The 17,941-nt window shown below is 39.9% G+C and overlaps 1 protein-coding gene across 1 annotated transcript; it reads left to right on the forward strand.

Annotated features, from left to right (window-relative positions):
* Nucleotides 1-14,635: 14,635 nt before the first annotated feature.
* Nucleotides 14,636-17,473, forward strand: LOC147901505 (pentatricopeptide repeat-containing protein At3g16610-like). Its single transcript, XM_087375153.1, has 2 exons — nt 14,636-14,671; nt 14,767-17,473. Exons 1-2 carry the CDS (start codon nt 14,636-14,638, stop codon nt 16,879-16,881), a joined length of 2,151 nt encoding a protein of 716 aa, XP_087231279.1. The 3' UTR covers nt 16,882-17,473.
* Nucleotides 17,474-17,941: the final 468 nt, after the last annotated feature.

Here is a 17,941-nt window from a genome sequence, read left to right on the forward strand (position 1 = left end):
TGTCATGCATCCAAGAACGTATCTCCATAAAAGAATCACTAGCTAGTATAGCTAGTATATCACCAATGAGGCACATAATGTCTTCCTTGATCTTCAGATCTATGCTCATCAAATCACTACTCAAGTGAAGCACATAACCTTTCACCATTACATGCATTTTAGGCAAAGCCAAGGCAGAGAATCTATGAAGAGTATCCATTATAAGATATATTGCATAGACCATTAAGTCATCTCCATAAATGCAAAGTACAATGACACCCATGAGTTCCATAACTGAGTTCTATTTCTCAAGAAGAGTCAATATACTGAAAACTTCTAGTCAAGGTCAAAAGCTCTCATGTTGGTAATCCCAAAGTCTCTTCGCTAGGGTCTTCTTCACTTAATATTTGGCTCTCCTCTTTGTCTTTGTTGTCTTCACATAGTCTTCATTGGAGGATCCACAAAGCAAACACCTCAAGTGAAAGTTTAGCGATGTGAAACTGAGTGGTAATTGACAGTGTGACTGAGTGTGGTTGACTAACAGTCAAACTTTGACTATCTCTTTCAAAAGACAACCAAGAGCACGAGAAGAAACTTGCAGCTCAGCTTTCACCACACACAGCAGCAAAATGAAATCTGAAAGCATCATTTGGAAGCCTAAACCAAGGACTATCAACACCAGGAAGCAAAAGCGCAGCCCTTACGTCGCCCACCATTGGAGCTTGGATTTGTTGGATTGGTTTTTCAATCACTATAGCTCGGGGTCAACACCAATGGCCACCAAACTTCATGGAGAGCTTAGCAGTAAGGTGGCCCAGCTCCTCGTGAAAGCATTTCACAAAAGGTTGAGACAGAGAGTAGAAGCTTGCCATGGCAAAATGGCGGCTTCTTTTCCACATCCCACCGATAAATAGAATCGCCCTAGGCTAAAGATCATGGGGCTGAAAGATCTAGGCAAACTACAAAGTGAAATGGAAGATCAAGCTATTGCAAACTCAAGCTTGAAGTGGGTGAGCATGGTAAGCTTGAGGAAGATGAAGAAGAAGACTGCCACATGGCACCATGTCCCTAGGTAGCTATGCAGGAGACTCTAGCTTTGATACCACATGTTGGAGCATCAATGGAAACATGGTGTGGACACAAGATGAAGAAAAAGCATGTTTATTCATATGAGAGATGGCCAATATATAGGCATTGGTTACACTCCATGTATGACATCATATGTGAGCTCAGTAGAGCATCTAGATCCACATTTCTCCTAGGATCTCTCAATCAGGTCCATGATTCTCTCAATCACACCTACTAGAACCTTCTACCACCTAACCTGGTCACACTAACCACCATGTGGTGACACACAAACTCACACAAACCTTGTACCCCTTGGTACACCCCATTACATCAATTTGTCCTTCAACTGTTACACAAATGTACTTCATATGATCACTATTCAAGTAAGTTCCATCAAGCAGGAGATGAGTGCAAATGTTAGCAGTAAAGTCAATAAAGTTGACCTATATGTGGAGGCCAAAGAGTAGGAAAGTAGAGTACATAATAAGAAAATACTACGCATTGGGGGGCTAGCAGAAGATTGCCTTGGCTGCTTTGATGACGATGAAGGATACAAGAGAAGAGAATCGCAAGGAGATAGCACAAGTTGGATGCAAATGACATTTGTTTCACTAACAAGGAAAACAGATACAAGTTTATTTCAATGAGAGGGCAGGAAGAGTAAAATTCTTGGCTAGACAGACAAGCTAAAGGGTACACGGGTATGGATATCTATGGAGCTCACTCAACTCAGCTCAAACAAAGGAATATCGGACTTCCTAATGTGAAGGATGCACATAAATATGGAGAGTGGGTAGTTTATAGAGATGGATTGGCATTAATTAGAGATTTCAAATCTAAATCTAAAGACCCCCAGTCTTAAATTGATGTAAGGAAGGCCATTGTATGATAGGACTAGAACTTAGATGTGCGCTAGCTATAATAACCTCAAGCTGAGATGCCATGTGCACTCCTTGACTCTGGTTTATCCAGATGTTGCAAGTCATTTTGACATTTTGCATTTTGTCCCATAGGCTCGTGAGGCCTACTGCAGACGTTAAAATGACTTTCTTTTGTTCTTCTCTCTATTGCCCCACCCATAGGGGCTTCACATAGTGCCATTGTATACAATTATACATGTAGAAATGTTATCTTATACAAGGGCTATTATCCCTTTAGTCACCCTCTCCAATCATCCGTGTGTGTGTATCTCTACTCCCTCTCTCTCTCTCTGTCTCTCTCTCTGTGTCTCTGTCTCTCTCTCTCTCTCTCTCACACACACACACACACACACACACACACACACACACACACACACACACACACATTTTTTCCATTTATCATTATATTACAAAAAGCAGTACCAAAGAAGGGGACATCCAGATACAAACATCCAAAAATTTCATCGTCTGACAAGAAGGCATGATAATCCCGATCTCGCACACATAGACAATCATAAAGCGATTGCCTTAAAGCCATTTGGAATAATGGACTTAGCCAGAGAGGGATCACCAAAGACGATTGTGATCTTTCCATAGGATCCACATTGCCTAATAACGAACCCAATAAAGAGGAGATCATATCCTTTCCTTTGAGGATAAAAACCAAACACCCAAAAGTGCTAGCTGGAGGAAGCACTTGGGAAATGAGCCTGTAGCCATGGCTGTAGTAAGAGCAAGAAATCACAAGAGTCAGAGAAATGGTAGAACAATGAGGCATAGACTCTCGTAAGGACAGACATCGTCAACAAGTGGTAGGAGCAATATGACGATGAGCTAAGATCTGTCCAAATGGAAGAACCCCAAGTAAAACTCACCATAAGAAAACTTTTGCCTAAGAGGAAGCTTAGAAAATCCCAAATATGCTGCAATCTTTTTCGCTACCACTAAGAAGAGCCTGTCATGGACTAGATGCGATTGGCATGAAGGAAAATGCAGGGACGAGACAACAAAACCTTAAAGATGCAACCGTGATGTCAGCTAATGTCTAACATGATCATGTGATTGTAGAACCCAATCTTTAAAGTAGTCAAGAGTCTCAAACCAAGGTACTGGATTATAGTCACGGAGCATCTATGACAATACATACCATGGAGGCCTATAATGTTGTCCCAAGGCATACTGTCTGACAATAGCAGGAAAAGAGGTGACCATTTTAGGTGAATCAAGCACATCATCCACAAGAAAGATTCCCTACGACCAACGAAAATAAGAGCCGTGAGGTTCCTGTAAGCCAACGAAGCATGAATGCCTTTGACCCATGAAGGCTCTCAGCACGCAAAGAGTTTCATGCAAGAGTATCCTTGGCTTCTAGTAAAAAAGCAAGCGAGTATCCTTGGGAAAGGATGTGTTACTAGTAAAAAAGCAGGCGAGTAACAAAAGGGCCAATGACCAAAAGTCGGAGAAGATAAGTGCAAAATCAAATGTCGCATCATACATATCCATGGTTGATCACTATGCATAATTTGTAGCATCATATATATTCCACTTGTGAGCTTAAATATGCATGTGAATGTTGAGATATTCAGTCCTCCATGCATTTTAGGAGAGCACACTACTCAGGCGATCCACTGAAACCAACCTAAGGGATTTTCGGTAGCGTGATTCTCGGCAAAAGCGTGATGTCCAGAAAAGCTTCATAATAATACACATCAAACAAGCGATGTCTTGCTTGGCAAACACCATCAAGGGTAAACTAGATTTGTGGCAAGTAGCCTTTTTGTCATCAAGCACGTAATCACTACTCGAAATTGAAGTTGAATCCCAGTATTTTATCGAAATTTTAAGGAAAAAGCGAATGAGTAAATTGGTGGACATGAGACGCAACACATGGTCTATTAGGACCCAATCTTCCCTGCAAATGTCAGGGGTGGTGATTTATTATTTATTTTGTGATGTCCATGTTTTGGAAGATGAAGTCCAACAAATACGTGAATAAGGTGATACAATAACTGATCCTCGTTGAAATCTATATAATATTCTCACATGGACTACAACCATATAATAAAGGTGTCATCATCCTTTGATCTTGCATCCATCTTAGATTTCCTTGCTCCTTCGCATCAATAATATGCATTAAAAGAGAGGAATGTTGTAAGAATTCAGATTGAAAACAAGTAATTTTGAATGGACGAGCAATTAAAAATATTTATATGATAATATGTAATATATAATTATCATAACCATATAGTGTAGGTGAGGAGGCGGCGTGCTTCCTTTTCTAAAGAGTTATAATCCGAGGGAACGGGCCCGTCACTCGGTGTGGAGATAATGCCTAGAATATTAGCACTGAGGATAAGTCTCACGAATGGATAAGATATTTTGCATGGTGACATGGCAATAGGCAGCCCATGTTTTCCCTTTCCAGCACACCTTCCAACACTCCTCCTGCATAGTGGATCTACTGAGGTAGATTTGTAAGTGCTTTTCTTTATATGTTACTATGCCATATTTATTTCTCCAACTCTCTGCTTTTATATGATGTTATGAATTGACAAATGTATTATGTCATAGCAGGTGTTGGTAAGAAGGATTTTAGCTTCTCAAAATGACTACCTAGTCCTTTTGACTGCAAGAAGTTGTAAGCATCAGGTGACATGGCGAACGCTGGGACTCATGGCCATACAAGCTGTATTGTTCCATATGTTGCTAGCTCTTTGGTAAAATCACTACGAGCAGCACGCTTTCAAAATTCAAATTCTCATCGTCTTTTGGCGATTTCTTTGATCTTAGAGACAATATCCCGAAAACTTGCCCATGTGAGCCTGAGAGGATCTATGTGTGTCCTTGAGTGGGATGATTCCAACATTCTTAGATCATTCAGTAGAGTGTGACAGCACAAAAAGAAAACTATCATTAGAGGAAGTCCGAAGTGAAGCACATAACATTCTCACTCTCCACTTAGCCAGCATTACATACCTCTCTAACCTCGAGAAAATGGTAGTTTGAACATTGTAGTAAGTCGATCTTTCAGGCTTGTGAGAACAGAGCATAAGGTCGTCGTCATGAGGCTCTTCAAAGATTCACATGCCAAGGCTATGCCACATTGGACTTTCTCTTCCACTTGTGCCACGTTTGTAGCTTTTTTAATGAAGAGAGAGAGAGAGAGCTCCGCAATTACTGGATTACGTTGGCGACTTGCCAAGGACTTTGGAACATTCACTTCGTCGGAAGCCCGGAATTTCATTGTCTATTTGTTTACCATTCACATGCTTTACCACCTCAACCCTGTGGTCTAACAGCTTATCTTCAAAGATCAACTTGACGGGTTCTTGAGCTGGCAGTTAAGGTTCAGTGCTCAACAATGGAGTCTTGGAGTTTACAACCGACCCTTCGATAGCTTTGATACAGGGGTTGTAATTGATTTATCCCGCAGCTCAAGGGGAGGTTCGTTCTTATCATCTGGCCCTGTTTCTATATGTAAGTCATTTCCTTTACTGTTTGCTCTTCAAGACTCAACGATAGAGAGGATTGATTATCAGTTGAGGTTCTCTGGGATGCAACTGCAACCTAAAGTGCAACATCTTGAGCATCCTTGACTATTGGTTCTGCTTCTGCTTCTTGCTTGATTGCCTCTTCATTGTTGATTGGAACCTCATCCCATACGACCAAACTACCTTTTATGGAGAAGGTTAGGCTAGGACGAAGGGAGATGGGCAGTCTTGGATCATGTTAGTGCAGCGTTGGGAGAACTAGAGCTAGAACACTCATACCATTGGAAACTCCTTTCACGTAAACATGATAGACCTTGACCACATCTGACGACAAGAGTGTTTGGAGAATTGGATGGTGGCAAAAATGGGTTGTGGAGTCGTAGATGGCAACCTGTTGGCCTCTGAGGAAGGGCAGGATACATGTATCTGTGTTCGAGCATCTCTTCTAGGTGTTGCGATGTGCCGCAGGTGCCTTTTTTTGTCCGATGTGAAAACTCCCAATAGTTACTCAGCAAGATGGATAGAGAGATTAATAGGCCTGTGAATTGCTTGCTGCAATCCCTCCAATGCTAACCATCCATATTTTTCACTCAGCAAATATTTGTAGTTTTCCTCTTGTAATGCAAGCCCTTAAGAACTCTTTTGAAGAGCAGCCTTTATCAATGAAAGCTCTCTGTTTGGCTCTAGTTTGCCATTTCTCTATGTTTTTATGATCATTTCATTGAAGAAATGAGTAGCCGACACAAGAAAGCAGCCTTAGCTTGAGATAAGCCGCAAAAATGACTAAATTCTGTCAATTCTTGATTGGTGTTTTTTAGCTTTGGCAACATTCACCTTGAGATTGTTGCATATAATTTAGACATAATCACGAATGACATGTACATATGGATAACAAAAGCTATCCAAGCATAATCAGCACCAATGTGCCCATGTACCCAAATAACATCCCGCACCATGTTTTTATATGCCTCACGGTGCAAATAACCATTATTTATCAAAAGCAACCTTTTATGTGGCAATCTGTCCTCCTAGATATCATAAAAGTACAACTACAACCAAAGAGGAGCATGATCTAAATGTAGGAAAGCATAATCACTCCATATTTTACAATGGAAAGCTCCATATTGATGCACATTAAGCACATACCAATTATCTAAATGGCATGATAGGCGGATTGTGCATTATGTTGAAATGTATACCTACAAAGGAAAGGCCATGTCTCTTTCTAGAGATCAACAAGACCAAACTGAGATGATAGCTAAATCCATTGCAATATCTCACAGAGGAACGCAATATTGGAGTCCCCATAGAGAAAGGCATTTTGCCTCCAAGGATATTACAACATGTTTTGCCAAATCAAGGCTCTATGATGTGCAAATTGAGGAACATAGACTGAAGAAATTTCAAAAATATCTCCTTACATGAGGAATTGGATAATCAACCAACCATGTCATTCAAAGCCACACCTAGCTAAAGGGTGTGTTTCACAAGAAGAACTATTCTAGAAAAAGAGTTATCATCCTCATAGAAAATATCATAGCCCGCAAAATGGCCTGTTTGGCCCTGCAAAGCCATGTTGGTTATGCTCTTGCAAGGCCACTATATCAAACTGCAATTTTTTAACACATGCCTAGAGAGTCTTCCATTTCCCTAGATCACATGTCAAACATATAGTTTGGGCAATATATTTATAGATTTTACAAGTATGTACATATCATCACACCCCAAATAGAAATCGTGATTGCGTATCTGCCTCATGATCCAAAGCATGATCATGAGGGCTATGCAATAAGAGAGCAACTTCATCTTTAGGGAACAGAGTGCGACTAGTAGTCATAGCTGCCCAAGTAATACCCACATCAGAGTTTTGTGTAGAGGTGTGCCATTGGAGGATGAACTTGTCCATGTACAAAAGAGAAATGTTCTCCTAGCTGAGATAATTTTCCTCATGGTTTTCCAACTTTGAGTATTACCATTTTTTAGTAGCAGGAACCTTGACCTTTCCCTTATCTTAGACCATATTAAATGGCTTACTTTTTTTTTTTAATGCCCAAAGTCCCAGGGGCATCCTTATTTTGTATGGAAGCAGGATCTTCTACAAGGCTAGAGGACATTGCAAATACATATGACCCAATTTCTTGCATTTAAAACAAGCTCCTGCAAAAAGACCCCATTTGAGATTGTAGAATGTGTTGCTAATTGCCACATTAGTCACAGCGACGACGATTGAATATGCTTTTGGCATAGGGACCTCCATGCCCTGCAAAATGCAAAACCTATTTGAGTTTCCATTTTGCCTAGGTGGACATACCACCTTTCTCACTGAGGTTACAATTTTTGGAAACAATTTTTCCAGGCATTGTGGGAAGTCCACCACCTCAACCCACACTATGCAATGATGCATAATCAAAGAAAGATAGTCTCGTGTGTGAGACCATGGCGAAACATGCACCATTTATTGCCCATAATAAAGTGGGAAATGCTATGGAAGCATTTGTTTATGATGTTCATCTATCATAGTCACTTCAAAGAAGCCTGTGCTGCATGATGAACTTTTTAAACAAAGCATCCACCCAAAGTACACGTCTTAGTTTCCCAAATTCAGCAGTAACTGGCATGCATCTCGGGAAAAAGATCATCACAGCATTCTTAGCATATATCCTAATAGGGTCAACAATATCATCCACCTCTATGGTTATACCAATTGTGGGAACAAGTTCTTTCCATTCCTTTCAGATGTCTTCAAACCCTTCATGCATAACTTCATATATAAGTTGTGCCTCATGAGAGACATTAAGAGGGTCTTCTTGACCCATAACATGCTTTTTCTAAGCCAACCTCTCTTTGTTGTAGGTTGTATCATACTGATATGCAACCATCTCCACATAGTAAGAAAGACTTCGAAATTTGAGCTCTCTTTCTCACACTTAGGGCCATATATAGCAAGGCTTGTGGCCCACAGAAAAGGGGATAAAAACAACAATGAACAATAAAAGAAAACCTTTCAAAGGATGAGAGATGAAGTAATAAGTAGTAAGAGAGGGAAAAAGAGCACCAAAAGTAGGAGATGTACATAGCAGGAGTAGCCTTGACACCCAAATCATTGAAAAATAGCAAGGGAAAAGGCTTCAAATATTAGGGTCTAAGGACAACTAGAAGAAACTCACAAACCAGAGTGAAAGAAAGGTATAGGATAGAGGTATGAACAACCACAACACATGAAGTAAAGAGAGCCTATGCGGAGGTGAAATAGATGGAGATGATAGGGAAAAAGAAAAGGAAAGGAAAGAGAAGTGTATATGCAAGTGTGAAAGGCAACAAAAAATGTAGAGATTGAAGATAGAGAAAATCCCCAAAGTCCATACAAAACACACCCACATCCAGCCAAAAGCATATAGCAGAGAATTATGGTGACAAAAAGAGGGAAGAGGGAAAGAGCTTCTTATTACAAAAGGGAGATGATAGCTAGGCAACCTATGTGTAGGGTATAGAATCCCCCAAAAGAGATCGTAAAAGGTGCAGCACATGCACAAACTAGTATGGTAGATCCTGTCCGATAAAAGAAGCTCCAGAAGAAGTCTAAAGAGGTCGACTTGCACCCAACAAGACATCAAGCTCCTCTCTCTCTGAAATTCTCAAGCTCTCTCTCTCTCCCCTCCCTCCCTCTGTCCCCCCCCTCTCTCTCTCTCTCTCTTTCTCTCTCTCTCTCTCTCTCACGCACACGCACACGCACAACCACATGCACAGGCACACATGCATGCGCACATGCACACTCATAGAGAGGCATCCCTTGGGGACATCTATGTTCCTTGAGTTTATCACACTTTGATGACCCTTTCACTTATTTTAGCAATTGCTTGTTGTCTTCAAGAAAGGTAAGACTAAAAGAATTCCACACGTGGCACTCTTTAATGGTGTACCCAAATGATTTATAACTGGGATGGCATAGTCACACCATGCATATGACCATTGTACCCTTCCCTTGTAATGATGATACAATAAGAAAAAGATATGCCTCTATCGACCACCACCTCTATGATCCACCATTATGGAACATAGATTAAGATCACTACATGCCTTTATTATCAATAGAAGAAGGGCATCATGGCCATTTCATACACTGGAAAGAATGAGAGATTTTTGTGGCGCGTTGCTCTTTGAAAGGGAAGGAGAATGAGGGCAGATTATAGAACACCTAGCACAAGTCCCGAAGTGTAGCCCAACACTCTCGAGGAGCTCTAGTTTTCATATAAGCACATGTCATTAGACCTTATGATATACAATGCCAAATTTAAACTTAAATGTTTTTCTCACCAATCTTCTATGTTGAATATGTTAGTCAAGTTCTAAATACAAATGCGATAATAGCTGTCTCCTATGGTCTTTTGACATGATTGTTGAGAATGGTATTTTGACATGATTGTCAATAATAGTGTAAATTGCACCATTGAGATAGGGTCCATGGGACAAACCCTACCCCTAAGAGGTGAACATAAATATATCTCTTTTTCTTTGGAATATAACTTAATGTGCAATTATTCATCTCTTGTGCACTCCTCTCTCTCTTCAAGAGGTATCATAGCCTATGGTGCTCTATCCTTTTGTAAAGAGAGCAAATAGCCCTTGCTTTAATCAAGACACAAGACCTCCCCTTGGTGCGTGCTCATCTTTTGTTAAGGTCACTTTATAGAACTCCATCTCCCCTTTGTTTTGAGATAGAAAGCTTGTCAATTTGAGTTTTGGTGAATGTGAGATATGGTTCTTTGGACATTCATGTGTCTTGTAAGTTTACTTTGAATGCTTCTCCTTCTTTGAGTGAGTCCAAAACACATGATTAGTTCCTACCAAAGCTAGTTTTCTCAGATGTACCATCAATCCTCACATTCATCTGTCTGACACCACCTCAGTACCTTCAACATAAGAAAATATACCATGTCAGCGATTTACTTAGTAGCATGATATTTTCTTTTTGGATATAGGATAGTTGCACTCTTTTGCACTCCACATGCCACCCTTGTAAAGTCAATTTATTGGCTATTTTTAGCATTGGTCCCTACACAAAAAATAAATTTGTAATGTCTCTTTTCTATTTTTGGCATGTTGTTGCCATTATCTTATATAGATTTTTACCTTCTATATTCAACTGTTTGGATCAGACAATTGCTAAGATCCCCTCTCATATCCATGCAGGTTGGCCTATGTTTTTTAAAATAGTTTGTCCTATGTGAAAAAAAGAGGCCCAAAGATCCCTTTCTTCGACGAAAGGGGTTTTTGCGCTGCGTTTATGTGAAAAAGAGCAGCCCAAAACTGCTTTCATCAAAGAAACTGTTACAAAATTATATTTCCAATATTCTCTTGCTATGGAAATTATTTTATTTTAGTCAAGTGTGATTATGGCAAAGTATTCCATAGGAGCACACCAGATGCGGCGGGTGTCCTAGTGGATGCTTTGTGGGGTTTAGTTAGGGACACCTAACTATTTGTGTTTTGCTAGGCTAGATGGTTAGTATTGTGGGTGATTCCATGTTAATACTAATGTCACTAGTGTTATTGGTGTGATTGCAATTGGTTGTAAGGTGTGTTTTGATGTCTGTATATCAAGCGTACAAATGTGTTGGGATTAGTTGGTGTGATGATTCATCAATTGATTGTAACAACTAACACAATTGGTGGCTTGAGTACAGATGATGAGTTGAATAATGAGGGATGGAGATGGTGAAGGTGATTTGGATTGATTAAAGTATCGAATGGTTGCCAAAGGCCATGGGCCATATTGTAAAGAAATGAATATTAAGCCATGGGCTAATTTATTTTATTAATTGTGGATGAGGGCATATTAAGACTTGTGATATTTTGAGCTCATGGAGCTATGTTGAGCAGTCCCTCTAAATTGTGGATAAGGGATGCTTTTGGATGTACTATTATTGGCTCTTTTGCTTTTTGGAATTACAATTATAAATACTCTAGACGGGAAGCAAGAGCCACCATCTAGCGGGGGAGATTGGACCCCATGCAATGTCACTCTCTCTTTCTCTTCTCTCTCCCACTTGTTTCCTTGTTCTTGGTTTCTATGGTTTTGGTAAATCATGAATTTGTGAGCATGTTTGATTTTCAATTTTTCATAACAAAAATGGGTCTTTGGGCCTATTTTTTTAGATAGACCATGTGAAAAAAAGAGGCCTTAATACCCTTTTCTTCAATGAATGAGACTTTTGGGCCTCTTTTTTTCACATGGGCCATGTAAACAAACATGCCCAAAGACCTCTTTCTTCAATGAAAGGAATATCTGGGCTTCTTTTTTTCAAATGGGCCTTCTAGTAACTATGCATGAGCATATGTTTTAGTGGAGAGGATGCTAAAATTAAGTACAGGTGTAGGATAGGGTAGTTTTGTGAATAAAGGTGTCTTATAAACAATATTTCTATTTGGAACAACAACAAAACCTTACATATTTGTAAGCCCAAAAACCTAGGTACTATTTGCATCTTTGTGGTGTGGTTTTGTGACTCAAGGGTCCTACAATGCTGCAACAAAATTATCTATCTAAAGATAATACATGCCATTCTCCAAAAATTTTGATGAGAGAAAAAGCTCAAAGAAAAGAGACACTCCACCCAGACCGATGGTTTTTTGTCATTTAGTGGCTAGCTAGGTCATTCTCTGATGCTTTCAAGACACCCATGATGTTCTCGTGAGTGTCTACACCCTTTTTAAAGATGCTTTTACACTTCTTTCCTATAGACACAACTTGCATTTGAAACTTAATAGCTCTAACTAGATGAGAGTGGACAAATGTGTGTGGACTCCTATCTAACAATCTATATCTATGGCCTTTCTTGATTTCTTGTACACTACAACAAAAAGAATGGGTCATCTTCCTCATTCTCTTTAGAAGCAATGAGGATTGTGAAGTTAACTCCCTCTTGTAGTGGATCCGTGTGGTCATTGAATCCCTAGCAAATCTACGATACAGTATTCATCTCTTTGAGAAATTGTCCATGTAGAGGAAATACATGAAATAGCTCCCATTATTTCAAATTTACAATGTCCTTACATTCTCATAATCTTCCATGATGCATGCACTCCAAAGATAGGAAAGCTATCATGTTTTAAGATAAAGTTGGTTGTTTGAAAAGACCATATGCTATACAAACTTCACCTATGTTGACTTAATCTAGTTTTGCTTTATGGAATACTCTATGCACTAAATTATTGTTGAGGCTATATTTAATATTTATTGGAACTATATTCAAATTCAAGAGTGATACCTAGAGGGTTTTATTTCTGGCTATATCTTGGTTTTCTTGAACTATTATTTTACATGGTCCCTAGATTTTGTTGAGTTGTTATTATGAACCTAACTTGAAGAAGGATTTCCTTAGGAAGATTTCTTTAGATGTTTATAAATGTAACATCTATGTAGTTTAGATTGGTTTTTCATGTATTTCAAGTCTTGTGTAGTAATGACAATAAACGTTAAGCTTCAGCATTTCTAAAAATGGGTTGCAAGTGTGGGGTCAGTTGTATGACAAAGATGAGTTAAAGTACAAGGAATGGCCAACCATAAGGAAAATTTTAGTCTTAACAATAGAGACACAGACTTAGAGTCATGAGAGTCGAAGGTTGAGTCTATGTGCAAGAAAAGACATATGGAGGAGGGGCTCCTAGCTTATTCTTAGCAGAGAGTTTAGTAGGGTAAGCAGTAATTCTCTTTACCTGCTCCCAAAGAGGATGCTTTTGATTGATTAGAACTCCCAATGTCAGTGGTCTAGATTAGATTCCACATTTTCCTAGCACAACAAGTTTGAAGACATAGGCTGAAAAGCATACAAAGAAGTTTGGACGAACTCTAGGAGCTTGAGGATAGGCAAGTCAACTAGGAAGTGCAAGAGATGCCAAGGGTCATTGGAAGATGTCTTCCAACTTTTTATTGTCTACCCACCTAGAAGGAGAGCATGGAAGAAAGTTCACTTGCTTGTTGGAGAGCCACTCATCTAGAGTGCTATTTTGCTTGGTAATTCTTGCAAAACTAGGAGGGAAGAATAGATAGAAATCAGAGCACATGCACTATGACTAGCAAAAAATGATTTCTTTGTTAATGATGTTGATGTCAATCCTCAAGTTTCTTTTCTATTTTGGTCTAACAAAATAATGCGATAAGGAACACCAACATACCATTAATTGAAGACTTAATGCTAACTCATAGCATCACCCTTTTTAAAAAAAGGGAATGAACACAACATACACTATTTCTATGATAGTATTGGCTAACTTATTCAATGACATTTAATACGGCTTGAATCTTTTATAATTTCAATGATGTAGAAAGGAACACCAACATAACATTAATTGAATACATAATGCTAAGTCATGGCATCGTTCTTTTAAAATAAAGGGAATGAGAACAACATACTAGTTGTGTGATAATATTGGCCAACTTATTCAATGGCAGTAAATTCACCTCCTGATGTTACTTTAGGCAAGCTAGGTAAATGCCCTCATAATTATGTAACTTAGTAAAATGTGCAACCACAGGCATTAATGACTGTGATTAGTTATATACGCTATATAAATAATAAACCTCGCACTAGCATTGGTGGCCAAAAGAGTCAACTTATATTCACTTTAAGGATAACATAGTCTGTATTTTTATGTAAAGACTAGAAGAAAGTGAATATGCAAAACACTTGACTACATTGCTCTAGTAGACAAATTTGACTCTAGAATGAAGGATACAATTTCTTTTCTATGAATAAGGAAGCCAAACTCATTTCTTTTCTAGCATTGCCCTAATACATATATATGTGTATGTATGTAGTTATATCGCTACGACAATCGTTCTATGATTGTCTGGGATCTAGATTATCCTGCTTTCTTGTCACATAATGATATCTTTTGATGCTTGTACTCGAGGTCCTTGCTTTTGGGACTGTTTATTCTAATATAACAGTCAACGTATTTCACAAAAAAGAAAAGTGTGTGTATGTATGTAGATAGATAACAAACACACACAGATATGCATCTGTTCCTCTACAGAAGCTATTAGAGCTATGTTCAATTTTTAACAGCAGTCAATAATAATGGTACAAATGCAGTAGCAGATAGGACAAGTGCAGGAGCCGGATGGAGACGAATTTAGTCTTGTTGTCGTGCGATTGGTGATTTTAAGGAAAGGAGATGGAGGTGAGGTCACCACGGAATACAAGCTTCAAGGTGAATGCAAGCTCAAGATCTTCATACTCCGACTTGTTTAAGCTATTGGTTCTCGGATCGTGTCTTGTGTCTGCTTGGTTATGGGCTCCTCACAGCTTAGGTTGCCCCCCGGCAGCCATTCCACAGGTGCAGGCAGGGGTAGAAAATCAATCCACAAGAGACTGCCTCAGCTGAATGAGCCTGAGGGAATTCATGGCCGCATTGTAAAACGTTTATATGACCTTCCGGTGATCAAGACAAATAATTTGATGCAAATGTGTGTGAAGCGTGGAAGCATGGTGGAAGCTCGTCAAGTATTTGATAACATGCCCACTCGCAATGTTGTCTCATGGAATATTATGATCCTGGGTTATGCTAACCAGGACGAGGGTGTCTGGGCTTTGGAGTTATATGCACGGATGCACCAGGAAGGTGTCAAACCCAGTGACCGAACCTTTGTTAGTGCATTGAAGGCTTGCAGTAGCCTCAAAGCAGTGGAAGAGAGGAAGCAGGTTGACAAAAAATCTGCGGAATTTATGAAAACAGGAGGCCAAGAGAGAGTTAGAGCAATCCACTCCCAAGTAGTAAATAGTGCCTTTGAGTCAGATGTGTTTGTGGCAACCACCTTGATGGATACATACACGAAATGTGGAAACTTGGAGGACGCGCAGCGAGTCTTTGATGAATTGTCTCATCGTGATGTGGTTGCATGGAATTCTATGATCCTGGGGTATGTCAAGCAGGAAAAGGGTGTCCTAGCTTTGGATACATATGCACAGATGCACAAAGATGGCGTTCAACCAAATGAACGAACATTTGTTGGCACATTAAAGGCTTGCAGTGTTCTGGCAGCACTAGAAGAGGGGAGGCAAATTGAAGGATGCTTGGAGAAAGGTAGAGGGATCCATATCCAAGTAGTAAACCGTGGATTTGAGTCTGATGTGTATGTGGGAAATACCTTGGTGGACATGTATGCAAAATGTGGGAGCCTGGAGGATGCACAGAGCATCTTTAAAAATTTGCCTCAACGTGATGTAGTTTCGTGGAATGCCATGATTCTAGGGTATGCCCAGCAGGAGAAGGGCGCATGGGCTTTGGAGTTGTACACACGGATGTGTCAGGAAGGTGTCCAACCAAATGACCGGACTTATGTCGGTGCATTGAAGGCTTGCAGTAGCGTTGCAGCACTGGAAGAGGAGAAGCCAGTGGATGGAAGATGTTCAAACATAGGATTCCTGGAAGAAGGTAGAGGCATTCACTCGGCAGTAGTCAAGAGTGACTTTGAGACAGATGTATTTGTTGCAACGACCTTGGTTGATTTGTACACGAAATGTTGGAGCCTGGAGGATGCACATCAAGTCTTTGAAAAATTGCCTCGTCGTGATGTGTTTGCCTGGAATACCATGATCTTGGGGTATGCCAAGCAAGAAGAAAGTGAGGAGGCTTTTAGACTTTATGCACAGATGCAAGAGCAAGGTCAATCACCAAATATGTTTACCTTTATTGTCATCTTGAAAGCATGTGGCAACACAGCAGCTCTTGGAACTGCAAAGGAACTCCACACTCAAATAAGCAGGGTTGGTTTCCTGACTACTCCTATTGTGGCAATCAGTCTTATTGATGTTTATGCTAAATGTGGGAGCATGCTTGATGCCCAATGTTTGTTTGATGCATTGCCCACACGGGATATTGTCTCATGGAATGCATTGGTTGCAGGATATGCCCGCCAGGGAAAGAGTGAAGTTGTGTTTCATTTGTTTCGTAGAATGAGGCATGAAGGCATACAGCCAGACGAGGTCACCTTTCTTAGTGTTCTTACTGTATGCAGTCATGTTGGGCTAGTGGACAAGGGCCAGAAGTACTTCCACGCCATGACCCAACAGTATGGCATTATCCCAAATATTGATCTTTTTACTTGCATGGTTGATCTCCTTGGCCGTGCAGGCCAACTGGATGAGGCAGTGGTGATGGTGGAGAGGTTACCGATCCAGCCTAATGTTGTTTTATGGTTGACACTATTGTGTGCTTGTCAAAAATGGAAAAATGTAAAGTTTGGAAGGCATGCCTTTGAAAATGTGGTGAGATTAGATGAAAAAGTTCCTGCAGCATATATCTTCATGGCAAACCTATACGGAGGTGCTCACATGCATGAGGACTGTGATAGGATCGATGTAATGAGAAAGAATACTCTAGCATGGAATGAAGCCAGGTGCTTAAAGTGTAGTGCATAGATTTGTGGTGGGGATGTCTTCATCCCCAAGGTGAAGGCATATATGCAAATATGAAAGATCTTTGAAAATGGACAAGGAAGGATATGACCCCCATTTGGACCACTTGATACAGGAAACACGTGACAATGAAAGGGAACAATGTGTAGTAATAGGAAAAGCTAGCTGTTGTAGGTGCCTGATCAATACACCTGAGAGGACATGGTTATATATCATAAAAAGTCTTTGGTCTTTGATGATTGCTGCAAGGCAACTGCCCTTGTGTTTGAGACAGAGCGGCGAAATATTATTTGCAGAGATGCAAGTCCCGTTGAGGATACAAGGTGGAAAGTGTTCTCATGGGGACTATTGGTAACCAATTTGGACCATGTGCTATAGGAAACATGTGAAATGAAAAGGGAACACTGTGGTAACAGGGAAAAGCTTGCTGTTGCATGCACCCTAACCAATACACTTGAGGGGACACTGTTACATATTGTAAAAGCTTTTGATAATTGCTGCAAGGCAACTGCTCTTATTTTCAAAAGACAGAGCAGCGGCATATTATTTGCAATGATGCGAGTCACATTCAGGATACAACATTGAAATGTGTTCTTGTGGGGGCTATTGGTAGTAAATAGTGCATCTGTAGCAAACTGGGCCATGGCAAAGTTCTATGCTAATATGAACCCCTCTGGAACCACACACACATTTTTTTTTTAGTGAGAGCTTTGATTGATTATATTACAAGAATAGTCACCTCAGAAAAGAGGCGCTAGAAAATACATCAACTAAAGATCTTAGTATAAGCCAAATATACATCCTAATCTATCTGGCGAGTTTGCAAGCAATCAAAGAAAGATTGCTGCAGAGAACGCTTAAAGAAAGCATACAAAGAAAAATCGGGATCACTAAAGACTTTACAATTGTGGTCTATCCATAAAGTCCAAAGTGCCCAATAGCGAGCCCAAACAAAACACACACACACACACAGTGATGAGTGATGCAGCTAATTAACATTAACATGTTAGCTTCATTATGTTAGTAGAACATGTCATTTCATTTCTCTTGTGGATTGCTGATT

This window comes from Dipteris shenzhenensis, chromosome 5 (assembly GCF_047967505.1).
Source record: "Dipteris shenzhenensis isolate YYH24624 ecotype China chromosome 5, Dip_SZ_1.0, whole genome shotgun sequence".
In the NCBI taxonomy this organism is placed as follows: Eukaryota; Viridiplantae; Streptophyta; class Polypodiopsida; order Gleicheniales; family Dipteridaceae; genus Dipteris; species Dipteris shenzhenensis.

Bases quoted from the DNA above. Each gene is read 5' to 3' on its own strand.
- LOC147901505 (XM_087375153.1), top strand. From the start codon at position 14,636: ATGGAGGTGAGGTCACCACGGAATACAAGCTTCAAG. The intron at 14,672-14,766 runs GTGAATGCAAGC...GGCTCCTCACAG, and splicing joins CACGGAATACAAGCTTCAAG to CTTAGGTTGCCCCCCGGCAG.